The sequence below is a fragment of the Panulirus ornatus genome, chromosome 6 (assembly GCF_036320965.1).
Source record: "Panulirus ornatus isolate Po-2019 chromosome 6, ASM3632096v1, whole genome shotgun sequence".
NCBI lineage: Eukaryota > Metazoa > Arthropoda > Malacostraca > Decapoda > Palinuridae > Panulirus > Panulirus ornatus.
The window spans coordinates 47438931-47465356 of record NC_092229.1 but is presented as its reverse complement, the minus strand read 5'-3'; the positions used below and the strand labels follow the sequence as shown (position 1 = coordinate 47465356).

Here is a 26426-nt window from a genome sequence, read left to right as displayed (position 1 = left end):
GGTAGGTGGTGGCTGGTGAGGAGGTGTTGAGGTCCTCCTCCCCCCTACCTCCACCGTCACCTGGGCTGACGCAGGTCGAGCGAACTCAGTCGCGCCTGAGCTTTCCTCTCGCCAACAGTGCCCCGCTGAATAGGTGTGTTCCTGTGAGCCCTCGCGCCTTCGTCTGACCAACTCCTCACTCACCCTCCTTCTGCTGTAGTGCCTTCCAAGGTAAGAGAGTCTTCTTACGTATCCATCCCCCGCCCCAAACTTACAGCTCAATCTATCGTGTTAATGAGTGAGATGTTGATGTACCGATCATATTCATATTTACCCCATACAGCCGGGGGTACTGAACTAGAAGTGTGTTGATTATGTACCCCTCCACATTCAAAATTACCCCCCCACAGCCAGTGTTGTATGGCAAGAGTGTGTTGATGTACCTCTGACACGTATATTTACCCCCTGAGAGCCAGTTTCTGTGCCTTCTGACATGGGGTACCTCTCTCGGTGAATCTGTCGCCCAGAATTCCAAGGATATCTGTTGACCCTCCTACTTCACTGGAATATAGAGAGAAGAAAATCTACCACATACTAAATACATGTTGTCTATCTCAAGTGTATAGTCGTGTGGGCGAGGCTGACAGCAAGCTACAGTGGAGCCGTCAGACACCACTATCGTTAACCTGGTGTTACAAGACGAACCAACCAGCCCTCTCACGCTTAACAATCCCCAATACATAACTACCCACCCTGACCACCCCCCCGTCAAAGTGTGCGTGGATCGTTAAACTAACGTAATTTACTCAGTGTGTATCTTGAGATTACATCATCATTACTATCCTGGGACCAACCATTACGTAGAGGGACGAATGACCTTAGTGAACCAACTCGTCCCTGTGAGGGCGAAGGGGAAGTGAGGGAGTTCACACCACATCCCAGGATGATGAGGGCGTTCACACCACATCCCAGGATGACGAGGTGAACTTTCAATCCAAAAACGAAACACCCCGGGGGAGAGAGGACCATTTTGGAGGCTGGTCTCGCGCGCGCGACCTCCTGCTGGGGGGTTCTGGTCGGATTTTTAAACCCGTCGTTGATGAAGAGCTGACGTAGGTTCTACGTACCGTCGTATGACCTACTGACCCGTGCGTGAGGAGGTGGAGGAGGAGGAGGAGGAGGAAGAGGAGGAGGAGGAGGAGGAGGAGGAGGAGGAGGAAGAGGAAGAGGAAGAGGAGGAGGAGGAGGAGGAGAATGGGGTGGGTGTGTGTGTGTCGTTAAAACCTTCAGGAGCTAAACTGTATCTTCCAGGGCTGGCGCGCGAGGTGTGCCAAGCTCGCCTCACTGCCTTCCTCACTTTCACTCTCTCTCTCTCTCTCTCTCTCTCTCTCTCTCTCTCTCTCTGCCTCTCTCTCTCTCTCTCACCACTACCACAACTCTACGCTACCACACTACCATACCTCCATCCTACCACACCCATCCACAACCACATTCTCCACACTACTTTGCACTTCAACACTACCACATCCCCTCCACAACCACATTCGTACTCAGAGCAACACGAAGGTCTCCACACTACCACACCCACATCCACCACACTACCAAACCATCCATATTTTCAACACCTGCCTAACCCACCACACTACCACATCTACCACACCCACCACACTACCACACTACCACATCCACCACACTATCACATACCCATCACACTCTCAACACTAAAACACCCACCACAGTATCACAACCATAATACCACAACCATCGAACCACCAAACCCACTCGCTACACTACCACATCTACCAGTATACCACACCAACCACACCCACTACTCTACCACACCCACCACAGTAACACTACCTAACCCAACACAATATCAAACCCACCACACTATTACACCCACCATACTGCCAAACCCACCACACTACCACACCTACCACATCCCCCCAATACTGCCAAACCCACCATACACCCCCTACACACTACCACACCCATTACAATACCCCATCCAACATGCCCCTACACCTACCACACTGCCAGAGTCAGAAGAACCATAGCATTCCCAGAGTTAGAAAAGCTATGATCTCTCGAAAGCTGAGCCATAGAATTCCCACAGCTACAAGACCCATACAACCTCCACAGTTACAACACCCATACAACCCCCACAGTTACAAGACCCATACAACCCCCACAGTTACAAGACCCATACAACCTCCACAGTTACAACACCCATACAACCCCCACAGTTACAAGACCCATACAACCCCCACAGCTACAAGACCCATACAACCCCCACAGTTACAAGACCCATACAGTCCCCACAGTTACAAGACCCATACAACCCCCACAGCTACAAGACCCATACAACCCCCACAGTTACAAGACCCATACAACCCCCACAGTTACAAGACCCATACAACCTCCACAGTTACAACACCCATACAACCCCCACAGTTACAAGACCCATACAACCCCCACAGTTACAAGACCCATACAACCTCCACAGTTACAACACCCATACAACCCCCACAGTTACAAGACCCATACAACCCCCACAGCTACAAGACCCATACAACCCCCACAGTTACAAGACCCATACAGTCCCCACAGTTACAAGACCCATACAACCCCCACAGCTACAAGACCCATACAACCCCCACAGCTACAAGACCCATACAGTCCCCACAGTTACAAGACCCATACAACCCCCACAGTTACAAGACCCATACAACCCCCACAGTTACAAGACCCATACAGTCCCCACAGTTACAAGACCCATACAACCCCCACAGTTACAAGACCCATACAGTCCCCACAGTTACAAGACCCATACAACCCCCACAGTTACAAGACCCATACAGTCCCCACAGTTACAAGACCCATACAACCTCCACAGTTACAACACCCATACAACCCCCACAGTTACAAGACCCATACAACCCCCACAGTTACAAGACCCATACAGTCCCCACAGTTACAAGACCCATACAACCCCCACAGTTACAACACCCATACAACCCCCACAGTTACAAGACCCATACAGTCCCCACAGTTACAAGACCCATACAACCCCCACAGTTACAAGACCCATACAGTCCCCACAGTTACAAGACCCATACAACCCCCACAGTTACAAGACCCATACAGTCCCCACAGTTACAAGACCCATACAACCCCCACAGTTACAAGACCCATACAGTCCCCACAGTTACAAGACCCATACAACCCCCACAGTTACAAGACCCATACAGTCCCCACAGTTACAAGACCCATACAACCCCCACAGTTACAAGACCCATACAACCCCCACAGTTACAAGACCCATACAGTCCCCACAGTTACAAGACCCATACAACCCCCACAGTTACAAGACCCATACAACCCCCACAGTTACAAGACCCATACAACCCCCACAGCTACAAGACCCATACAACCCCCACAGCTACAAGACCCATACACCCCACAGTTACAGACCCATACAACCCCCACAGCTACAGGACCCATACAACCCCCACAGTTACAAGACCCATACAACCCCCACAGTACAAGACCATACAACCCCACAGTTACAAACCCATACAACCCCACAGCTACAGGACCCATACAACCCCCACAGTTACAAGACCCATACAACCCCCACAGCTACTAGACCCATACAACCCCACAGTTAACAAGACCCATACAACCCCCACATTACAGGACCCAGACAACCCCCACAGCTACAAGACCCATACAACCCCCACAGTTACAAGACCCATACAACCCCCTACAGTTACAAGACCCATAACAACCCTCACAGAATCAAACACACATCCACACACCCACAGACAAGACACCACACATACCCACAGCACAAAGCCATGACAATTCCCACAGTACATAACATAGCAATACGGGTCCCCAAGTTCAAGTCCCGGGAAAAAATCCCCCCATTACAGGACTCACACACACACCACACCAACATATACAGACCCACTACACACCCACACACACCACACACGTACCACGACAACGCAACATAGTTACACATGACTCCATTTTATCTATACCCTCCTACATTGATTATCAATACACAATAATATTTTCACTATCTATCAGACCTCATTATTGCTACCTCTCACCCGTTAGCTAACCAGGACACCAATACAACCCCCACCACTCCAGTACCCACATTAAAACACCCTCACGTCTCACACGACACTTCATCCACAATCTCAACCCTTACGATTATAAACCCATAACATACACCCCACACATGTACATTATTCCATACAATCCTGCCACATTATCATACACCTTACAACCCCCACAGTTACAAGACCCATATCAACCCCAGCTTTACAAGACCCATAACAACCCCACAGTTTCAAGACCCATACAACCCCCCCACTATAACCCATACAACCCCACAGCTACAGGACCCATACAACCCCCACAGCTACAAGACCCATACAACCCCCACAGTTACAAGACCCATACAACCCCCACAGCTACAGGACCCATACAATCCCTACAGTTGCAAGAGCCAAACCGTAGACTCCCCACATCCCCAGATCAAGGAGGCAGACGTGCCCTGCATGAGGCCAGGGGAGGCGGTGGCAGAAGGCCATGACATTCCCACGACACAAGGTGGGACATAGGGTACCCAGAGTTCGTATCCCGTGGAATATAATCCCTCCCAACATACTCACACACACACACACACACACACACACACATCCACACACACATCCACACACACACACACACACACACACACACACATCCACACACACACACACAACGCATCATAGATTATCAATTACTCATTGTATATATATATATATATATATATATATATATATATATATATATATATATATATATATATATTATTCATTTATTTTGCTTTGTCGCTGTCTCCCGCGTTAGCGAGGTAGCGCAGGGAAACAGACGAAAGAATGGCCCACCCCACCCACGTACACATGTATATACATACACGTCCACACACGCAAATATACATGCCTATACATCTCAACGTATACATATATATACACACATAGACATATACATATATACACATGTACATTATTCATACTGTCTGCCTTTATTCATTCACATCGCCACCTCGCCACACATGAAATAATTAGGTACAGTAGTGTTGAGGGTCAAGTCAATTGGGAGGTAAGTTTGAATGGAGAAAAACTGGAGGAAGTGAAGTGTTTTAGATATCTGGGAGTGGATCTGGCAGCGGATGGAACAATGGAAGCGGAAGTAGATCACAGGGTGAGGGAGGGGGCGAAAATCCTGGGAGCCTTGAAGAATGTTTGGAAGTCGAGAACATTATCTCTGGAAGCAAAAATGGTTATGTTTGAAGGAATAGTGGTTCCAACAATGTTGTATGGTTGCGAGGTGTGGGCTATGGATAGAGTTGTGCGCAGGAGGATGGATGTGCTGGAAATGAGATGTTTAAGGACAATGTGTGGTGTGAGGTGGTTTGATGGAGTAAGTAACGTAAGGGTAAGAGAGATGTGTGCAAATAAAAAGAGCGTGGTTGAGAGAGCAGAAGAGGGTGTTTTGAAATGGTTTGGGCACATGGAGAGAATGAGTGAGGAAAGATTGACCAAGAGGATATATGTGTTGGAGGTGGAGGGAACGAGGAGAAGTGGGAGACCAAGGTGGAGGTGGAAAGATGAAGTGAAAAAGATTTTGTGTGATTGGGGCCTGAACATGCAGGAGGGTGAAAGGAGGGCAAGGAATAGAGTGAATTGGATCGATGTGGTATACCGGGGTTGACGTGCTGTCAGTGGATTGAATCAGGGCATGTGAAGCGTCAGGGGTGAACCATGGAAAGCTGTGTAGGTATGTATATTTGCGTGTGTGGACGTATGTATACACATGTGTATGGGGGTGGGTTGGGCCATTTCTTTCGTCTGTTTCCTTGCGCTACCTCGCAAACGCGGGAGACAGCGACAAAGCAAAAAAAAAAAAGTATATATATATATATATATATATATATATATATATATATATATATATATATATATATATATATATACATATACATATACAGAAAAGAAGAGAGAATGTTGGGGTGAAGAGAGTGGTGAGAGTAAGTGAACTTAGGAAGGAGACTTGTGTGAGGAAGTACCAGGAGAGGCTGAGTACAGAATGGAAAAAGGTGAGAACAAAGGACATAAGGGGAGTGGGGGTTGGAATGGAATATATTTAGGGAAGCAGTGATGGCTTGCGCAAAAGATGCTTGTGGCATGAGAAACATGGGAGGTGGGCAGATTAGAAAGGGTAGTGAGTGGTGGGATGAAGAAGTAAGATTATTAGTGAAAGAGAAGAGAGAGGCATTTGGACGATTTTTGCAGGGAAATAATGCAAATGACTGGGAGATATATAAAAGAAAGAGGCAGGAGGTCAAGAGAAAGGTGCAAGAGGTGAAAAAGAGGGCAAATGAGAGTTGGGGTGAGAGAGTATCATTAAATTTTAGGGAGGATAAAAAGATGTTTTGGAAGGAGGTAAATAAAATGCGTAAGACAAGGGAACAAAGGGAATTTCAGTGAAGGGGGCTAATGGGGAGGTGATAACAAGTAGTGGTAATGTGAGAAGGAGATGGAGTGAGTATTTTGAAGGTTTGTTGAATGTGTTTGATGATAGAGTGACAGATATAGGGTGTTTTGGTCGAGGTGGTGTGCAAAGTGAGAGGGTTAGGGAGAAAGCCAGCAAGGCAGGGGGTTTGGATGGATTGCAGTGGAATTTATTAAAAAAGGGGGTGACTGTATTGTTGAGTGGTTGGTAAGGTTATTTAATGTATGTATGACTCATGGTGAGGTGCCTGAGGATTGGCGGAATGCTTGCATAGTGCCATTGTACAAAGGCAAAGAGGATAAAAGTGAGTGCTCAAATTACAGAGGTATAAGTTTGTTGAGTATTCCTGGTAAATTATATGGGAGGGTATTGATTGAGAGGGTGAAGGTACGTACAGAGCATCAAATTAGGGAAGAGCAGTGTGGTTTCGGAAATGGTAGAGGATGTGTGGATCAGGTGTTTGCTTTGAAGAATGTATGCGAGAAATACTTAGAAAAGCAAATGGATTTGTATGTAGCATTTATGGATCTGGACAAGGCATATGATAAGAGTTGATAGAGATGCTCTGTGGAAGGTATTAAGAATATATGGTGTGGGCAAGATGTTAGAGGCAGTGAAAACTTTTCATCGAGGATGTAAGGCATGTGTACGTGTAGGAAGAGAGGAAAGTGATTGGTTCTCAGTGAATGTTGGTTTGCGGCAGGGGTGTGTGATATCTCCATGACGGTTTAATTTGTTTATGGATAGGTTTGTTAGGGAGGTGAATGCAAGAGTTTTGGAAAGAGGGGCAAGTATGCAGTCTGTTGTGGATGAGAGAGCTTGGGAAGTGAGTCAGTTGTTGTTCGCTGATGATACAGCGCTGGTGGCTGATTCATGTGAGAAACTGCAAAAGCTGGTGACTGAGTTTGGTAAAGTGTGTGAAAGAAGAAAGCTGAGAGTAAAAGTGAATAAGAGCAAGGTTATTAGGGATAGTAGGGTTGAGGGACAAGTCAATTGGGAGGTAAGTTTGAATGGAGAAAAACTGGAGGAAGTGAAGTGTTTTAGATATCTGGGAGTGGATTTGGCAGCGGATGGTACCATGGAAGCGGAAGCGAATCATAGGGTGGGGGGGGGGGCAAAAGTTCTGGGAGCGTTGAAGAATGTGTGGAAGTCGAGAACATTATCTTGGAAAGCAAAAATGGGTATGTTTGAAGGGATCGTGGTTCCGTCAATGTTATATGGTTGCAAGGCATAGGCTATAGATAGAGTTGTGTGGAGGAGGGTGGATGTGCTGGAAATGAGATGTTTGAGGACAATATGAGGTGTGAGGTGGTTTGATTGAGTAAGTAATAATAGGGTGAGAGAGAGGTGTGGTAATAAAAAGAGTGTGGTTCAGAGAGCAGAAGAGGGTGTTTTGAAATGGTTCGGTCACATGGAGAGAATGAGTGAGGAAAGATTGACCAAGAGGATATATGTGTCAGAGAGGAGGGAACGAGGAGAAGTGGGAGACCAAATTGGAGGGGGAAGAATGGAGTGAAAACGATTCTGAGCAATTGGGGCCTGAACATGCAGAATGGTGAAATACGTGCATAGAATAGAATGGTTTGGAATGATGTGGTTTACTTCGGGTCGACATGCTGTCAATGGACTGAACTAGGGCATGTGAAGTATCCGGAATAAACCATGGAGAGGCCTGTGGGACCTGGATAGGGAGCTGTGGTTTTGGTGCATTACACAACAGCTTGAGAATGAGTGTGAGTGGATATAGCCTTTTTTCGTGTTTCCTGTGAGGTGGGATGGTACCGAGAATGAAGACAAACAAGCATGAATATGTATATATGTATATGAATATCCCTGGGGATAGGGGAGAAAGAATACTTCCCACGTATTCCCTGCGTGTCGTAGAAGGCGACTAAAAGGGGAGGGAGCGGGGGGCTGGAAATCCTCCCCTCTCATTATCTTTTTTTAATTTTCCAAAAGAAGGAATAGAGAAGGGGGCCAGGTGAGGATATTCCCTTAAAGGCCCAGTTCTCTGTTCTTAACGCTACCTCGCTAACGCGGGAAATGGCGAATAGTTTGAAAGAAAGAAAGAACAACAACAACAATGATAATAACAATAATAACAATAAAAATAGTAATAATAATAATAATAATAATAATAATAATAATAATAATAATAATAATAATAACAACAATAATAGTAATAATAATAATAATGATAATAATAATAATAATAATAATAATAATAATAATAATAATAATAATAATAATAATAATAAAATAGTAATAATAATAGTAATAATAACAATAATAATAATAATAATAATAATAATAATAATAATAATAATAATAATAACAATAATAATATAAAAATAATAATAATAATAATAATAATGATAATAATAATAATAATAATAATAATAATAATAATAATAATAATAATAATAATAATAATAATAATAAAATAGTAATAATAATAGTAACAATGATAATAATAATAATAATAATAATAATAATAATAATAATAATAACAATAATAATAATAATAATAACAATAATAAAAATAATGAAAATAGTAATACATATTTGTAATGTATATTTGCGTGTGTGGACGGGTATGTATATACATGTGTATGTGGGTGGGTTGGGCCATTCTTTCGTCTGTTTCCTTGCGCTACCTCGCTAACGCGGGAGACAGCGACAAAGCCAAATAAATAGTAATAATAATAATAATAATAATAATAATAATAATAATAAAATCGTAATAATAATAATAACAATAATAATAAGAAGAAAATAATAATAAAAATAATAATAATAATAATAATAATAATAATAATAATAATAATAATAATAATAATAATTGATTAGATTTTCGTTTTCTTCCAAGGTGAACGTACGTTCGCGAATTTTTACGAGAGCGAAAATTTGGCGACATCAAAACCGCGATTTTTTTTTTCTTTTTCACCCTCTGCTGTATGTGATGGTGGGGTTGTACTTTCAAAAGACATTTAACGAAAGAAATTCTAAACAACATGGCGAAGGGAAAGTAGCCTAATCTGCATGCTCTCTCTCTCTCTCTCTCTCTCTCTCTCTCTCTCTCTCTCTCTCTCTCTCTCTCTCTCTCTCTCTCAACAATATCGCGAAGGGAAAGTAGTCTAATCTGCATGCTCTCTCTCTCTCTCTCTCTCTCTCTCTCTCTCTCTCTCTCTCTCAATTTTTACAATCCTCACACCTACCCCAATCGACCCAACTTACAACCTAACACAACTTCATAACCCGATGTTGTATAGAAATACAACTCCATATGGTTGTTTCCAGTGGTCAAGTTACTGTAACAATGATTGACCTGGTGAAGTGATTACAGTTTGATGTGGCACCCAGCACCCAACCGTTCCCTCGTTTTCTCCTCTAACCTGATCACAGCGGGCAACCTGACACACACACACACACATACACACACACACACACACACACACACACGTACGTACGTACATACACACACATACGTACGTACACACACACATACACGTACGTACACACACACACGTACTTACACACACACACACATATACGTACATACACATATACGTACGTACACACACACACACGTACGTGCAAACACACGTACGTACGTACACACATACACGTACGTACACACACACACACACACACACACACACACACACACACACAAGTACGTACATACACACACATACGTGCGTACACACACACGTACTTACACACACACACACATGTACGTACACCCACACGTACACACACACACATACACACACACACACACACACACACACACACACACACACACACACACACCCCGGCCTGTGTTGGTGACTTCCTCCATCCCTGCAGGTTATGAAGCCTTCCTCCTCACAAACACACGTTACATAAGCCATCTGCTCCTCCTCCGTGTCAAGTGAAAGTCTCAGCCAAAGTTCAGCCGAGCCATGTAAACCATGAGAGTGTAACGTCCATTTTGAGCGTCGCGCACGCGAGAACCGGAGCGCGAGAAGGAGGAAGCGGAAGAGGAGGAGGAAGAGGAGGAGGAGGAGAGGAGGGGGGGAGCTAGAAGGGGGTTTGGGGGGGTTGGGTGAGAAGGGGGATGGGGGTTTGGGGGGCGCGGGGATGTGGTTGGGGGCTCGGCGTCTCCCACCAGTACCTCTGACGTATTGGGGAAATTCAACAGAGCAATCGCATGGCATCGCCCCACACTCTTGCGATGCGGTGGAGAATGTGGTTTGAGGAGCTTACTACTGCATCGAGAGAGAGAGAGAGAGAGAGAGAGAGAGAGAGAGAGAGAGAGAGAGAGAGAGAGAGAGAGAGAGAGCAGCGATCTCCCAGACGATCACAGAGCAGGGAAAACCTAATGTGAAGACACGCAGTGTGTGAGGCAACACATCTCGCAACTCCCTCTGGTTTGATGCATGTCTTGTGTGAGTCTTGTCACTCCTTAAAAGATTATGTATGACCTGAAGACAGTAATGTCGGTGAGAGACGAGAAGGAAGGAAGCACGGGGTATGAGAATGAAGGAAGCAGGGGGTATGAGAATGAAGGAAGCAGGGGGTATGAGAATGAAGGAAGCAGGGGGTATGAGAATGAAGCAAGCACAGGGAATAAGAATGAAGGAAGCACAGGGTATAAGAATGAATGAAGCACAGGGTATAAGAATGAAAGAAGCACAGGGTGTAAGAATGAAAGAAGCACAGAGCATAAGGATGAATGAAGCACAGGGTATAAGAATGAAAGAAGCACAGGGTGTAAGAATGAAAGAAGCGCAGGGTATAGGAATGAAAGAAGCACAGGGTATAAGAATGAATGAAGCACAGAGTATAAGAATGAAAGAAACAAAGGGGGATAGGGAAGAAAGGGAAACAAGGGGGGAAGAATGAAAGGGAAGGCCCGGGGGGATAAAAATGAAAGGGAAACATATCTAAATCTTTTCTTACAATTTTCCTCCCGAATTTCAGACTCTGACCATTGGTTGTTCTGGCTTCACACCTTTCAAGGAACTCTTTACTGTTGCCATCATCAAATGGTCTAAAACTTGAAAGCAGCGATGATGAAGTCACCTTTTTACAATTTCTATTATTCTGTAGTGTATATATCTATGGCCTCTGACCTCTAAATCTATCTCAGATCTATCAATTCTTGTACTATCCTTCTTTCTCTCCTCTGAACGTCTCTATCCGCTCTTTGTGCCTCTTTTTAAGTGTGATAACCGAACTTGAAAAGCATTTTCCACTTTAAGGCTAAAATGGGATGTGAGCAGCTTGCTAAATTGTTCCTTACATATTGGAAAGAATCACAATTGAGCGCGTGATCAAATATATTCCCGTGAGTCCACGGCGAAAAGAAACACGAAAAGTTCCTAAGCGCACTTTCGTGTAATAATCACATCATCAGGGGAGACACAAGAAAGAAATATAACAGTCAGTTGATATACAACGAAGACACGTAGCTAGGAAGCCATTTGGTAAACAAGTGACTTCCTTACCAAATAACGTCCTAGCACGTCTCTTCGTTGTATATATAACTAACTTATACTTCTCTCTTGTGCCTCCCCTGATGATGTGATTATTACACGAAAATGCACTCGGGAACTTATCGTGTTTCATTTCCCCCGTGGACTCGTAGGAATATTCCTTATGTATGTCCGTGAACAAGGTTCTAACATTTGCCAGCAGACAGTTTCCCTCCTTAACAATATTTCAAAGGTGACAGGTTAGGCACAGCGTCGACTTCCAAGGCTCTCTCATAGACAGAATACCTGAGCTTTATCTCTGCCAGACGATATATGTATCGAGGTCTCCCTTCACTATGTCCCGTCTCATTACTTTCCATTCAATCGGTTGAATTTCATTATCCATGTGTCAGAACGACCTTGTGGCAGTGGTGAGGTCCCCTTGTATGTACATGTGATCCTCTTTTTACTCTTTACTTCTGCCATGACCTTGGCATCATCCACAGACATTCCAGAAGGAATCTACTTCCTTCTGGTAAGGCATTTATATATATATATATATATATATATATATATATATATATATATATATATATATATATATATATATATATATATATATCAAAAACAGCCGTGGTCCCAGGACTGAGTCCTGCAACAGTCCACTAGTGACTCCCAACACATTTCGGGAAGGCTCCTGTAATATGTGTTCTCCCTTAAATTGAGGCAGTCTTCTATCCATCGAAGTTGTTTTACCTCCTCTTAAGTCTACACGAAGATCCTGATCTTTTACTAACCTCCCTTACTATAGTGTCAAATGCTCTCACGCAGTCCATATGCACACAGTCCACCTAATCTTCTCTCTTCTGAGTTCAATGTCACACAGAAGTCTGTGAGCTTTGTTACACATGACCTTTCGCCTCAATCTGTGGCCTCTTGCTTGGCGACTTTCTCCTTGAAAAGAAGTCGTCTATTTGCCTTCTCAAAATCCTTTCCAGCATTCTACAGACCGTATTCGTCAGAAAGACCGGTCTGCAGTGTAGCATAAGTTCTCTGTCTCCTTTCTCAAAGACAGGCATGACATTTCCCCACTTCCACTCTCTCGGCACAATACCTTCCTCCGCCACCGTCACCTTGCACATTTCAACTGAATTGCCAGACGTATCGGTACAGTTCTTCGTCGCGTATGGTGAAGCTTCATGAAGATCATGAGTCTTGTGTATGAGTTACGGCCCCTACTAGCAATATTACACCATGTCTTCACAAGATATTTCAATGCTGACCAAGGACCTCTCTCTCTCTCTCTCTCTCTCTCTCTCTCTCTCTCTCTCTCTCTCTCTCTCTCTCTCTCTCAGTCCATCCCACTGGTGTTCAGGACTGTATAGTGTCTTCCACTGAAAAAAAAAGCACTTCGGAACTTGTCGTTCGACTCCTTTCATATATTTACCTCATCCTCGATAAAAACCTCCCCCTCTGAATTCCTCTGCCTCATTAGCTGCTCCTCATTTGGCCATTCACTCGTGAACCTATGGGAAAGTTTAGGATTATCGAATGCCAAGTCTACAATCATCACTTTCAGATTCTCTTTTCTTGCTTTGCTTATACGCAATCCTTGCTCTCTTATACCTTCCAAATGCTGGCTGACTGAAGTGCTGCCCAAATCATCTCCACAATACATCCATAAACTCTTATGCTTCATGGCATCTACATAATGAACCAGACTTCAATCTCTCTCTTCTTTTTTTTTAAATCTTCCCTCTGTATTTGAGGCACCCATATGCCGTTTTCTTTGCTAAACGTCAGAGAACCTCTCACAACAGTGACCTGCATCACGACTTTTTAAATCTTCCCTCTGTATTTGAGGCACCCGTATGCCGTTTTCTTTGTTAAACTTCAGAGAACCTCCCACAACAGTGACCTGCATCACGACTTTTTTAAATCTTCCCTCTGTATTTGAGGCACCCGTATGCCGTTTTCTTTGTTAACCTTCAGAGAACCTCCCACAACAGTGACCTGCATCACGACTGACTAAAATTCCATTTCCCAATTTACGTTTCCAGTGAAGTTGCTCAGTCATGTGTAGTTTTCCACGATCGTATCTCCTCTGTGAATCTGCCTTCGTCTCTGGTCGTTTTATGTCCACACTCAACATTCAATGCCTGGAATATACCACATGGTATATAGGGTCAGAGCCCTTCGCAATGCCTGGAATATACCACATGGTATATAGGGTCAGAGCCCTTCGCAATGCCTGGAATATACCACATGGTATATAGGGCCAGAACCCTTCGCAATGCCTGGAATATACCACATGGTATATAGGGCCAGAACCCTTCGCAATGCCTGGAATATACCACATGGTATATAGGGCCAGAACCCTCCGCAATGCCTGGAATATACCACATGGTATATAGGGCCAGAACCCTTCGCAATGCCTGGAATATACCACATGGTATATAGGGCCAGAACCCTTCGCAATGCCTGGAATATACCACATGGTATATAGGGCCAGAACCCTTCGCAATGCCTGGAATATACCACATGGTATATAGGGTCAGAATCCTTCGCAATGCCTGGATTATACCACATGGTATATAGGGCCAGAACCCTTCGCAATGCCTGGAATATACCACATGGTATATAGGGCCAGAACCCTTCGCAATGCCTGGAATATACCACATGGTATATAGGGTCAGAGCCCTTCGCAATGCCTGGAATATACCACATGGTATATAGGGTCAGAACCCTTCGCAATGCCTGGAATATACCACAAAGTGAGGCGAAGGGTATGTCGGGGGCGTCTGCATGAGTCGCCGATATGTGTGTGTGTGTGTGCGTGTGTGTGTGTGTGTGTGTGTGTACCAGTGGGTGAAACCAATGAGAACTGGCAGGCGTGGCGTGTCAGGCCCACCGCCCGGCCGAGCGTGGACAAGTAATGACCCCCAAATCAGCATTTCCCACCGTTTTCTTCAATTGGAATATTCTAAAGAATGATGTTTTTTGATGGGTCACTCATTTATTATCGTAGACGTCCCCCCCCCATACTTTACTGTAGATTCCATGTTTATAAATCGAAAGCCGATGGTAGGATCCATTTTCTATTTAGCCATTTAGCATAACATTTATCAAGGACAAAAGGTTATATATATATATATATATATATATATATATATATATATATATATATATATATATATATATATATATATATATATATATATGTATATATATATATATATATATATATATATATATATATATATATATATATATATATATATATATATATATATATGTTCATGTTCATATTTGTTCATACTACTTGCCATTTCCCGCGTTAGCGAGGTAGCGTTAAGAAGAGACGACTGAGCCTTTGAGGGAATATCCTCACTTGGCCCCCTTCTCTGTTCCTTCTTTTGGAAAATTAAAAAAGAGAGGGGAGGATTTCCAGCCCCCCACTCCCTTCCCTTTTAGTCGCCTTCTACGACACTCAGGGAATACGTGGGAAGTATTCTTTCTCCCCTATCCCCAGGGATAATATATATATATATATATATATATATATATATATATATATATATATATATATATATATATATATATATATAATCTACACTCCAGCGAAAGCAGAAGCGCGTGGAGAATGTAGCTTACGAAGTGCAACACACACACCACACACCGTGACATGCCACAGACAACATCCACAGATGATCACTCACCTATCATTTACCACACAACCCCCTCCTCCGTGTGTGTGGGGTTGGACTTCGGTGTCCTGCCTCTCTCTCTCTCTCTCTCTCTCTCTCTCTCTCTCTCTCTCTCTCTCTCTCTCTCTCTCTCTCTCTCTCTCCACCTTCTTCCTCCTGCTGCCTAGCTATTGCTAACCTCTGGCGTTATTTTGAGGACATCATCTTCCCCTCCTAGCTTCGGCAGCAGAAGAATGAGGAAGAAGAAGAAGAAGAAGAAGAAGAAGAAGAAGATTTGAAGAAGAAGAAGAAGAAGAAGAAGAAGAAGAAGAAGAAGAAGAAGAGAGGAGGAGGAGGAAGAGGAGGAGGAGGAGGAAGAAGAAGAAAACAGAGTAGATGCACCTCTCCACCATCCTCAACACATCTGGAAACCTCAAAACCTCGAGATAAAGTCGACGTTATGAGTGATCTCGCTGCGATCAATCCAGACGCATCTTTCCGTCTACTTCCTCGTAGACTCGTGAGGGAACTCGGCTGTGTAAACCACATGCCGTAAACCACAAGACCTAAGGATCACGCGGCAGAACGTAAACCATCGCCGATGAATAAGACAGAAGACAGAAACAGAAGATCACGCTCCTTAAGTCATCCTCTACGATTACCTTCCCCCAGTACGAATACTTTTCTCAATATCCCTCATCACGGGCAGTGTGGGAATATTTGAATCTTCACACCCATGAGAAGTGGGCCATGATAACAAAAGAGACGTAGCTTCCCTCTTGACTGTATCAATGCTTCCCTCTTGACCGTATCAATGCTTCCCTCTTGACCGTATCAATGCTTCCCTCTTGACTGTATCAATGCTGCCCTCTTGACTGTATCAATGCTGCCCTCTTAACTGTATCAATGCTGCCCTCTTGACTGTATCAATGCTGCCCTCTTGACTGTATCAATGCTGCCTTCTTGACTGTATCAATGCTGCCCTCTTAACTGTATCAATGCTTCCCTCTTGACTGTATCAATGCTGCCCTCTTGACTGTATCAATGCTGCCCTCTTGACTGTATCAATGCTTCCCTCTTGACTGTATCAATGCTTCCCTCTTGACTGTATCAATGCTTCCTCTCTTGACTGTATCAATGCTGCCCTCTTGACTGTATCAATGCTGCCCTCTTGACTGTATCAATGCTGCTGCCTTCTTGACTGTATTAATGCTGCCCTCTTGACTGTATCTATGCTGCCCTCTTGACTGTATCAATGCTGCTCTCTTGACTGTATCAATGCTTCCCTCTTGACCGTATCAATGCTTCCCTCTTGATTGCATCTGTTATCTCTACAGCACCTTAAACAACTCTTGCCTCCTCTCCTTACACAAGACTGACTTATGAAGGGCACGAAATCTGAAGGTATGAATACATGAGGTGATATATATATACTGGTCGGGCAATCCGCCCAGGGCAGGTAGAGTCTACCAGGAGCATGTGTTGCTCCACGTCTGGTCGAGCAGGGAGTGTCAGATCGCCAGTGTTCTAAGACCTGGTCAGCAGACATGAGACAGCGACACCCCCACGAGTCTGGCTCATTAGCATCACTGGGTGGATGGGACTGAGGTCACTCTTCCTCTTCACACTGCAGTTCAATAGTGTGTCAAATACTGATGCTCAGGTCATCATACTGACGGGCAAGTGTTGCTACACTGTGACCCGGTCTTCATACAGACGAGCAAGTATTGCTACAATGTGACCCGGTCTTCATACTGACGAGCAAGTGTTGCTACAATGTGACCCGGTCTTCATACTGACGAGCAAGTGTTGCTACACTGTGACCCGGTCTTCATACAGACGAGCAAGTATTGCTACAATGTGACCCGGTCTTCATACTGAGGAGCAAGTGTTGCTACACTGTGACCCGGTCTTCATACAGACGGGCAAGTGTTGCTACACTGTGAGCTGGTCTTCATACTGAGGAGCAAGTGTTGCTACACTGTGACCCGGTCTTCATACTGACGAGCAAGTGTTGCTACACTGTGACCCGGTCTTCATACAGACGGGCAAGTGTTGCTACACTGTGAGCTGGTCTTCATACTGAGGAGCAAGTGTTGCTACACTGTGACGTGCTCTTCATACTGACGAGCAAGTGTTGTTACACTGTGACTAGGTCTTCATACTGACGAGCAAGTGTTGCTACACTGTGACCTGCTCTTCATAAAGACGAGCAAGTGTTGCTACACTGTGAACTGGTCTTCATACAGACGAGCAAGTGTTGCTACACTGTGAGCTGGTCTTCATACAGACGAGCAAGTGTTGCTAGACTGTGACCCGGTCTTCATACTGACGACCAAGTGTTGCTACACTGTGACCCGGTCTTCATACTGACGAGCAAGTGTTGCTACACTGTAACCTAACGGCCGCTCAACAGTGGATAGAGTTAGGAGAACTGGTGTCTCCAGGAGCGGTGATGGTCAGTGTCTGCAGCGAAGACGCCCCCCCAAGGGCCACGGAGATCACATACAACATCAATAGCTTGGGAAATGAGACCTTTATCACAACATCTTATCTACTCATTGGAACATCCTGACAAGGAAATTCCTATTACAAGACAAAATAACAAAACGTCAAATATCCTCCGTATGTTTCTAAAGCGTCAAACCCTGTCCTAAACCGAATACAACTGAGCATCGGAGCGAGGGATTGAATCCCCTATCGTGCGGTTGGATCCAGCACGACGGAAACAACTGAGCATCGGAGCGAGGGATTGAATCCCATATCGTGCGGTTGGATCCAGCACGACGGAAACACTAACACTATTGAAGACGTTATCGACCATAGAGGATGAGGGAAGTGACCATCAGGTCAGGGTGCTGGTGATACAGAGGGGTGAATGTTACACAATACAGCTGAAATGCACCGCTACAGCGACGAGTCATGCCCAGGGGTCCAGCAGCCTGGAAACTTAAAGTCCAGGTCCAGGTGGCTGGAGTACAGCTCCAGGTCCAGGTGGCTGGAGTACAGCTCCAGGTCCAGGTGGCTGGAGTACAGCTCCAAGTCCAGGTGGCTGGAGGTAAGGATGTACACACGTTCCTTAAGTAATGACCGGGAAAATGAGGTTTTTGGAAAATTTGTAAAATTGTTATTTTACGAGGAATCTGTGGGACACACACACACACACACACACACACACACACACACATATATATATATATATATATATATATATATATATATATATATATATATATATATATATATATATATATATCATCTTACTCCTGCTGCTGGACGTAGCGCAACCCTGAAAGCCTTAGGTGCCCCACACAAGGGATCCTGTGGTCTCGTAATACGACAAATGCTTACGATATGTATGTATGTATGTATGTATGTATGTATGTATGTATGTATGTATGTATGTATGTATGTATGTATGTATGTATGTGTGAGCGAAAAGAATACATTACCACGGGTCAGTATGGGAACCCCAGACGCGTGCCTTGGGCAGTCCTGTACTTATACAAACTTCCTCCTGTCGTTTTGTTCCAGTGACGAAGAAGTCTTACGCGGGCCTGGAACACGCCCTGGCCGGCCGGATACCAGTGGGCATCTACAGCGCCCATCGCATCTACCAAGCCTACGAGGACAACGAAAACAACGTGGTGGTTCTCAACTTCCCTGGCCTGGGCTCCGACTACCGGCTGGACCTGGTACCCGCCGCCCCAAGCCTCCCCACATCCGCCGCCAGAGGAGCCCCCATCGCTAGGAGTGAGTAGGGAAAATGTACATAGGTTTTTGAGGAGGGAGGTTGGTGGGTTGGGTTCAGCCGATCGTGGTGGATGGTGTGGCATAACTCACCAGTCCTCACCAGTGTCGAGGTGTTCCCTTGCTTCAGACTATCACCGAAGAGTGTCTTCGTTCTTTTTTATGTCCCAGTCCACGACTCCCTTGTTGTATATCCCAGTCCACGACTCCCTTGTTGTATATCCCAGTCCACGACCCCCTTGTTGTATATCCCAGTCCACGATCCCTTGTTGTATATCTCAGTCCACGACCCCCTGCTGTATATCCAAGTTCACAATAACAACTGCTGTACCAGTTTGCTTCGTCTGTTGGTCTCAATATATATATATATATATATATATATATATATATATATATATATATATATATATATATATATATATATATATATATATATCACCCATCCCATCATGAGTTCCATAATGTGTACTTAGACTACAAATGCCACAGTGTCTGTCGCAGTGTGAATATTGCTTTCTACCCACCTGTACATAAGATGTCTTTGTTCTTTGTGTGTTTTTCTACACCTTTATTATCACAGTAGGAATACGGCGGGGCCGGGGCGACACCACACCCCCCTTGCCCTGCGGGGTTCCTTCTGCCTTGTGCTTGACTGGCCCTACCCATCTGCCTCACCCCTTGCTCCTCTCCTCTCCCTCGCTGACCACTTAAGCCCGCACCGCTCCAAGTGACGTCGTGGCTCCCAGTTTGACTGGTCCGGCTGACGTCGTGGCTCCCAGTTTGACTGGCGCGGCAGAAGGGGCGGTAGACGACCTGACACCCAACCCAGCAGTAGATGGCGTTGTCGGATGTAAGATCAGTTGTGTAACTCCCTCCTTCCCTCCCCCTGCATGTGTGTACTAACCCTCGTATACTCTCCCCCAACCCACACACCCAATACCTACACCCTCCACCTCTGACACTCCCCAGAGGCACACACACACTCACACTCACACTCACACACTCACCCACACACTCACACACACACACATAGAAAACCACGTAGGGAACAACTCTGGCCACGTAACCTTTAAGGTCTAGCTATTAAGCACATACGTGATCATAAATGAAATGACTAACACCAGCAAAGCATGAGCCCAAGTGACTCAAATGATAAAAGGAAAAAAAGGCAACAAGTGAGCTTTCCCCAGTGGCAGAGCATGATGCCACTGAAGACCTGTGATATTATATATATATATATATGAAGTAGGACCATCTAGGTTGAACCCTCCCGTATCCCCCTTGACACACCCGCCCTGCAGCCCTGGCGCTACAAGAGGACGTGGCTGACGCCCTGGAGGACGCAGTAGAAGACGCAGTAGAGGCCACGCTACCAGCGGCAGCCGTCAGGAGTAAGCGAGCACGTTACTTGCATGATTGTACCACTTCTTCCCAACTCTCCGCCCTTCGGAAACTGTCCGCCTCAGTGTACTACAACCCTTCGCTCTCTGTCTTCACTATTACTCAAGTCTCTCGTGCATGTGTTGTGTGCGAGGGGAAGGCAGCAGGTGCTGTGCGACACTCACGGCATCTCACCACCTCATTTCACATTCCCTCTCCCACCATTACTCCTTGTTGACAATCCATGATCTCAACAGACTGTCCATGGCTCTATTTTCCCCCCCTCAACATCCACCATCATCATCAACATCAACATCATTCCACCTCAACCAAAACATTTTCCGGGTCCAATCTTTTTTTTTGGGGGGGTCCTCTGACGTCGTACTGCTCTTGCATTTCAAAGACCTGGTTACAATACCGTAGAGAGACACATGGCCCCTTTCAGGACTCACACTTCTTTGTCCTGTCTCACTTCACATGTGGCTCAGGGACGATCACCCTCGCCTCCTCATTCAGGTCCTCACAGCTCTGGTGCTCCTGTCGACGCGTTCTGTTCCACCGTCTGTCTCTCATAGCTCTATAGTTTTTTCTCTCTGACGTCAGGACACCAGGCTGCTGCTGTGGGAAGTCTCCTTGCACTTCATGGGCCAAATGTGACACTGACCAGGTTAGACCGACCTTCCATCTCTCTCTCTCTCTCTCTCTCTCTCTCTCTCTCTCTCTCTCTCTCTCTCTCTCTCTCTCTCTCTCTCTCTCTCTCACACACACACACACCTTAACTCACATTCCCAACGTGGGAACCAGAGTCAGACCTGTGTCCACCTTTCTCCATCTTCCTTCACCAACTTGAGCAACGTCTGAGAGAGAGAGAGAGAGAGAGAGAGAGAGAGAGAGAGAGAGAGAGAGAGAGAGAGAGAGAGAGAGAGAGAGAGAGAGACCCTTCAGGCTACTTGTACATCACTTGCTCTGTCAGCTCCTGCCTTGAACGCAAGTCTCATGGCAATACTCTCTAACACACTGTCCCTCACACATGACCTCGGCAACATCGACTAAACCATACTCGAGAAAGTACCACTTCATATGTGTTAAAGTCATGTACTTCAGCAACACCTTGCAACGGGCATACATCGAGACATCTCTCGTTTAATACATGCATTATTTCTCTTTGCTCTTCGCTGTCTCTCAGTCCTCCGTCGCTCTACCTCCTCCCCGTCGATTTCACAGCATCTCTCCCCACTGTCCAGTCCCCATTCTCCTCACTTCACACTCCCAGTCTGTGTACCTGTTGCTCCATGTCATGCACGTCATCTCCTGTTACTCATGTCTTTCATTACACGTAATGAGCATTACATGACCCGTCTCCTCCTAAATGAAGCTCCTCAGTTGGTTTTCGATTTGTAAGACTACCAAATGCAGACACCTGATCCACCTTAAGCAGCATGTCCCTACCTCTAACCCAACTGGCCTAAAAAATATAAGAAAAAAAAAAATCCAGGAGCTCATATCTCCTAGTGCTTCCTTGTGCACGTAGATCCCAGTTATTCCCACATAGGTCAAGGCCCCAGAGAATGAGAACCCTCCCTACAACCCTGTTGTAGTTCCTAACCTCACCGCTCTCCCTCACCATCCTGATGGTCTTTTAACATCCTTTATGTTCCTTCCTTCGAAGACCAGTTGGATGGTGGGTAAGGTCCCCGAGGACATCGGAGCAACCAGGCAGACTTTGTCAAGCAGTGGTACCTTAAAAATCACTCGGACTGAAGAGCCCATTAGGATCCAGAAGCTCTTGCACCCACTATGTCATGGACCCACTAGGTCTTAGACCCACTAAGTCGTGCACCCAATAGGCCTTGGACCTACTGGGTCTTGGATCCACCAGTTCTTGGATCCACTATCTCTTGGAACCACAAGGTCTTAGGCCCACTAGATCTTGGACCCACTAGGTCTTGGGGCTCATCTTCCTATTTGTCTAACAAGATCTGGGATCCACTTCCTCTTGGAACCACAAGGTCTTGGGGCCCACTTGGACCCACTTCTTCTTAGGCCCACTATCTCTTGGCCCCCACTTCCTCTTGGGGCCCACTCCTTCCTCCAACTCAACACTCAGCTATTCGAAGAGCACGTCCCCTTCCTTCCTCACTCCTTCTGCTAAGCCGCTGTTGTAAGTTCTTCATGGGAGGTTCCAGCTCGATGTCATCATAACCAAGTCAGATGAACTCCAGTGCAAACCTCACTTGCTCCTGAATTCACATCTTTTTTCTTTTGTTTTGCTTCCCTCATGTTTCCCACTGATCCTACCACCAACACTCACCACAGTCACAACCAACACTCACCACAGTCACGCTGTTTCACAACCAACACTTTGCTGCATGTACCTCTCTCTCTCTCGTCTGATACCATAGGTTCTGTTCTATGCTGTACCTTCACCTCCTGCTGCCGTCTTCAGCTGCCTTACTAAAAACCTCTCCAGGTCTTCCCTCGGGGTCCTCTCTTTTACTGTACCTTCTTTCTACATCTCCACCTCCTTTCTGTCTCTTGTGATGCTAAAATCTAATGTCGAATGTCTCACATGGCTTAGATTTATGCCTACTTCATTATGTCCTCAAGGTCTTGCCTCTACTTTAATATAATCCTTGAACAGTCGTTCACCCAACGCAGAGGAGTATATTCCAGTCTTCCTCGATGTGTGTATGTGTGCGTATGAGCAGGTCCTACGTGCCATATATGTGTGCGTGTGTGTGTGTGTGTGTGTGTGTGTGTGATTCGAGGGTGACACTGGCCTAGTACAAAGCCCACCTCCACTGACCACCACAGCCCTGGTGGTAGATCTCGACGACCTGGTCGACTCCCTGGAAAACTCGGCGGAAGACCCGGCGGCGGAAGCGGCGGAGGAAGCGGCCGAAGCGGCGGAGGAGGCGGCAGAGGATGCGGCAGAGGCGGCAGCTGCGGCAGCGCTGGGCATCAGGTGTAAGCGAGCAGTCAGCTGGCATGTTTACTTTACTTCTCCCACTCCATCTCAAACGACTAATTTCCTTGTGGCAGGCCACATCTCCCGCGTCAATATTCAGTTACAACTTCCTTTCTCTCTCTCTCTCTATTTTTTTCCCCCCTCTTGTGATAACCAAAGACTAATCTCCTATTATAGGCTGGAGCTGAGGGAGCATGAGCATGCGCTGCTGCTGCTACTGGCTGGGTGAGGATAATAAAGAAGGTCGTGAGATCCTCACCTTGGGGGAACACCACACCCCTGCCTCACGCGGGCAGACGAAGCCAGCGTTGTCATCGTGGTGATGTGCAGTGTCCACACCGGTTTCATATATATTCACTGTCGTGCGGTGGTTCACTGTCGTGTCGTGGTTCACTGTCGTCGTGTCGTCATTCACTGTCCTTTTTTTGCAGTCGTTCACTGTCGCGCTATCATTCACTCTCTTGTGGTTGTTCACTATCGTGCGGTCACTTTCTGTCTTGTAGTTGTTCACTGTCGTGCAGTGGTTCACTGTCTTGTAGATGCTCACTGTCGTGCAGTCGTTCGATGTTGTACAGCGGTTCACTGTCTTGTAGATGCTCACTGTCGTGCAGTCGTTCACTGTCTTGTAGATGCCCACTGTCGTGCAGTCGTTCACTGTCTTGTAGATGCTCACTGTCGTGCAGTCGTTCACTGTCTTGTAGATGCTCACTGTCGTGCAGTCGTTCACTGTCTTGTAGATGCTCACTGTCGTGCAGTCGTTCACTGTCTTGTAGATGCTCACTGTCGTGCAGTCGTACACTGTCGTGCAGCGGTTTACTGTCTTGTAATTACTCACTGTCGTGCAGTCGTTCACTGTCGTGCAGCGGTTCACTGTCTTGTAGTTACTCACTGTCGTGCAGTCGTTCACTGTCGTGCAGTGGTTCACTGTCACACAGTCATTTACTACCTCACTTTTGTTCTGTCATCAACCATACGTACTGACAGTATGGACCTGCACCCTTAGTCTTGCTAGGCATGGGGTCAAGTAACCCCGCCACCTCTAAAGCATCCTCACACTCAAAGACATTTAGAACATAATTCTAAATATCGATCCCATTGCTATATTTCTGCATGGACTTATGGACTCCAATACGACTAATGGTCACAGATACAGCGGCACAGCGAGGCAGAACCGTCAACTACAGAGGAGAGTGAGGGCCGTGGGCTCCCTACTTCGAAGAGGAACCATCAACACTCGACCTTAGGGTCTCACCAGCCCCGATAGTCATTCCCTTACGCTTTCAATGAGGGATGTCGTCCATCCGCTGGCAGCATCAGGGGGTCCAACCTTGGTAACCACTGGACCTATGCAAGGAGCCAGGTGTGGTTATAACGTCCCTCGGCCGATGTGGCTGGTGGTTCCTCCACGACGGGGGTTACCAACCAGGCCTAGCCGCTGTCGGGGCGCTCGGCTATGCTAAACAACCCTCCCTCCCCGACAGTGTCTACAGCGATGGCTATTGCTAAGGGCCTGCTGGCTCATCTGCCTGCGACGCGCTTCGGTTCGGTTGGCGATGATGTAAATGTTGTGGTGGTGGGGCGTTCGTGGTGAGGTTGTAGGACTTCGACAACCTCTTCCCCCCGTTGCAGCTGGAGTCGAGACAGAGCCGTAATGCAGCATAACATTACCTACTACCATAGGTTAAGGAAGGAATGTCGCCCTTACAATAATACCTTAAGGAAGAGTCTACTACATTTACCGCATGATACTAACACAAACATGGTAATCAGATCTGGTCGTTTAGCTTTCAAGAATATCCATTTCAATCTATATTTCAAGTCGGTTTTTATCAGATATCTGACACAAAAGTATCCAAGGATCTTCAGAGACAGAATATCATAAATAAATTTAATAGTGTGTGTCTGTGTGAGTGTGTGTCTGTGTATGTCTGTGTGTGTGTGTGTGTGTGTGTGTGTGTGTGTGTGTGTGTGTGTGTGTGTCTGTGTGTGCAGTGTGTGTGTGTCTGTGTGCGTCTGTGTGTCTGTGTTACCACTCCCAGGTGTCTGTGGACCAGTTCAAAACCCCCACCTGACCCCACACAGCCGTGTCGTTAGAAGACGACAGATCTGACGAGGTGGCCGACGCACTCGAGGACGCACTCGAGGACGCGGCAGAAGCGGCCGAGGACGCAGCAGAAGCGGCCGAGGACGCAGCAGAGGACGCAGCAGAGGCGGAAATAGCAGCAGCACTCAGGAGGAGTAAGCGAGAGCAGATGCACCACCTGGCATGGCATGTTTGGGATATCAGCAAAGGACTAATTCTTACCGTGGTGACCTCCCACATCTATAATATCTCTCCCTCCCATCCCAACCCGAGCTCAATCATTCCATTTTCTTTTTCCATTTCGCAATCACCAGATGGTTGGCTGGCTGGCTGGCTGGCTGGTTGGTTAGTGAGGTGCACACGGGGGCTTAACCAACCCCTTCCTCAGCAGACGAGGAGGAGGAGGAGGAGGTGAAGGTGGTGTGTGTGGGTGGGTGTGTGTGTGTGTGGAGAACATAGGGAATGAGCATGCAGTACTGGGAGAGGTGGGAGCAAAACCCGTTTACCAAACACTGCAGGACACTCACCTTACCCTATGCCTG

General features: G+C 46.0%; 2 protein-coding genes across 6 annotated transcripts in view; one reads left to right on the top strand and one right to left on the bottom strand.

Moving 5' to 3' along the window:
• The window catches only part of LOC139749197 (DNA oxidative demethylase ALKBH2-like), a 620232-nt gene that overhangs the window by 381347 nt on the left and 212459 nt on the right, over nucleotides 1-26426 (bottom strand). The gene's annotated exons all lie outside the window — the stretch shown is intronic.
• The window catches only part of LOC139748920 (uncharacterized), a 27026-nt gene continuing 11679 nt past the window's right edge, over nucleotides 11080-26426 (top strand). The window contains exons 1-6 of the mRNA XM_071662281.1: nucleotides 11080-11359; nucleotides 19139-19456; nucleotides 20166-20303; nucleotides 20755-20844; nucleotides 23648-23800; nucleotides 25884-26039. Of these exons, the coding sequence (XP_071518382.1) occupies nucleotides 11080-11359; nucleotides 19139-19456; nucleotides 20166-20303; nucleotides 20755-20844; nucleotides 23648-23800; nucleotides 25884-26039 (1135 nt within the window). The remainder of the gene's footprint in view (nucleotides 11360-19138; nucleotides 19457-20165; nucleotides 20304-20754; nucleotides 20845-23647; nucleotides 23801-25883; nucleotides 26040-26426) is intronic.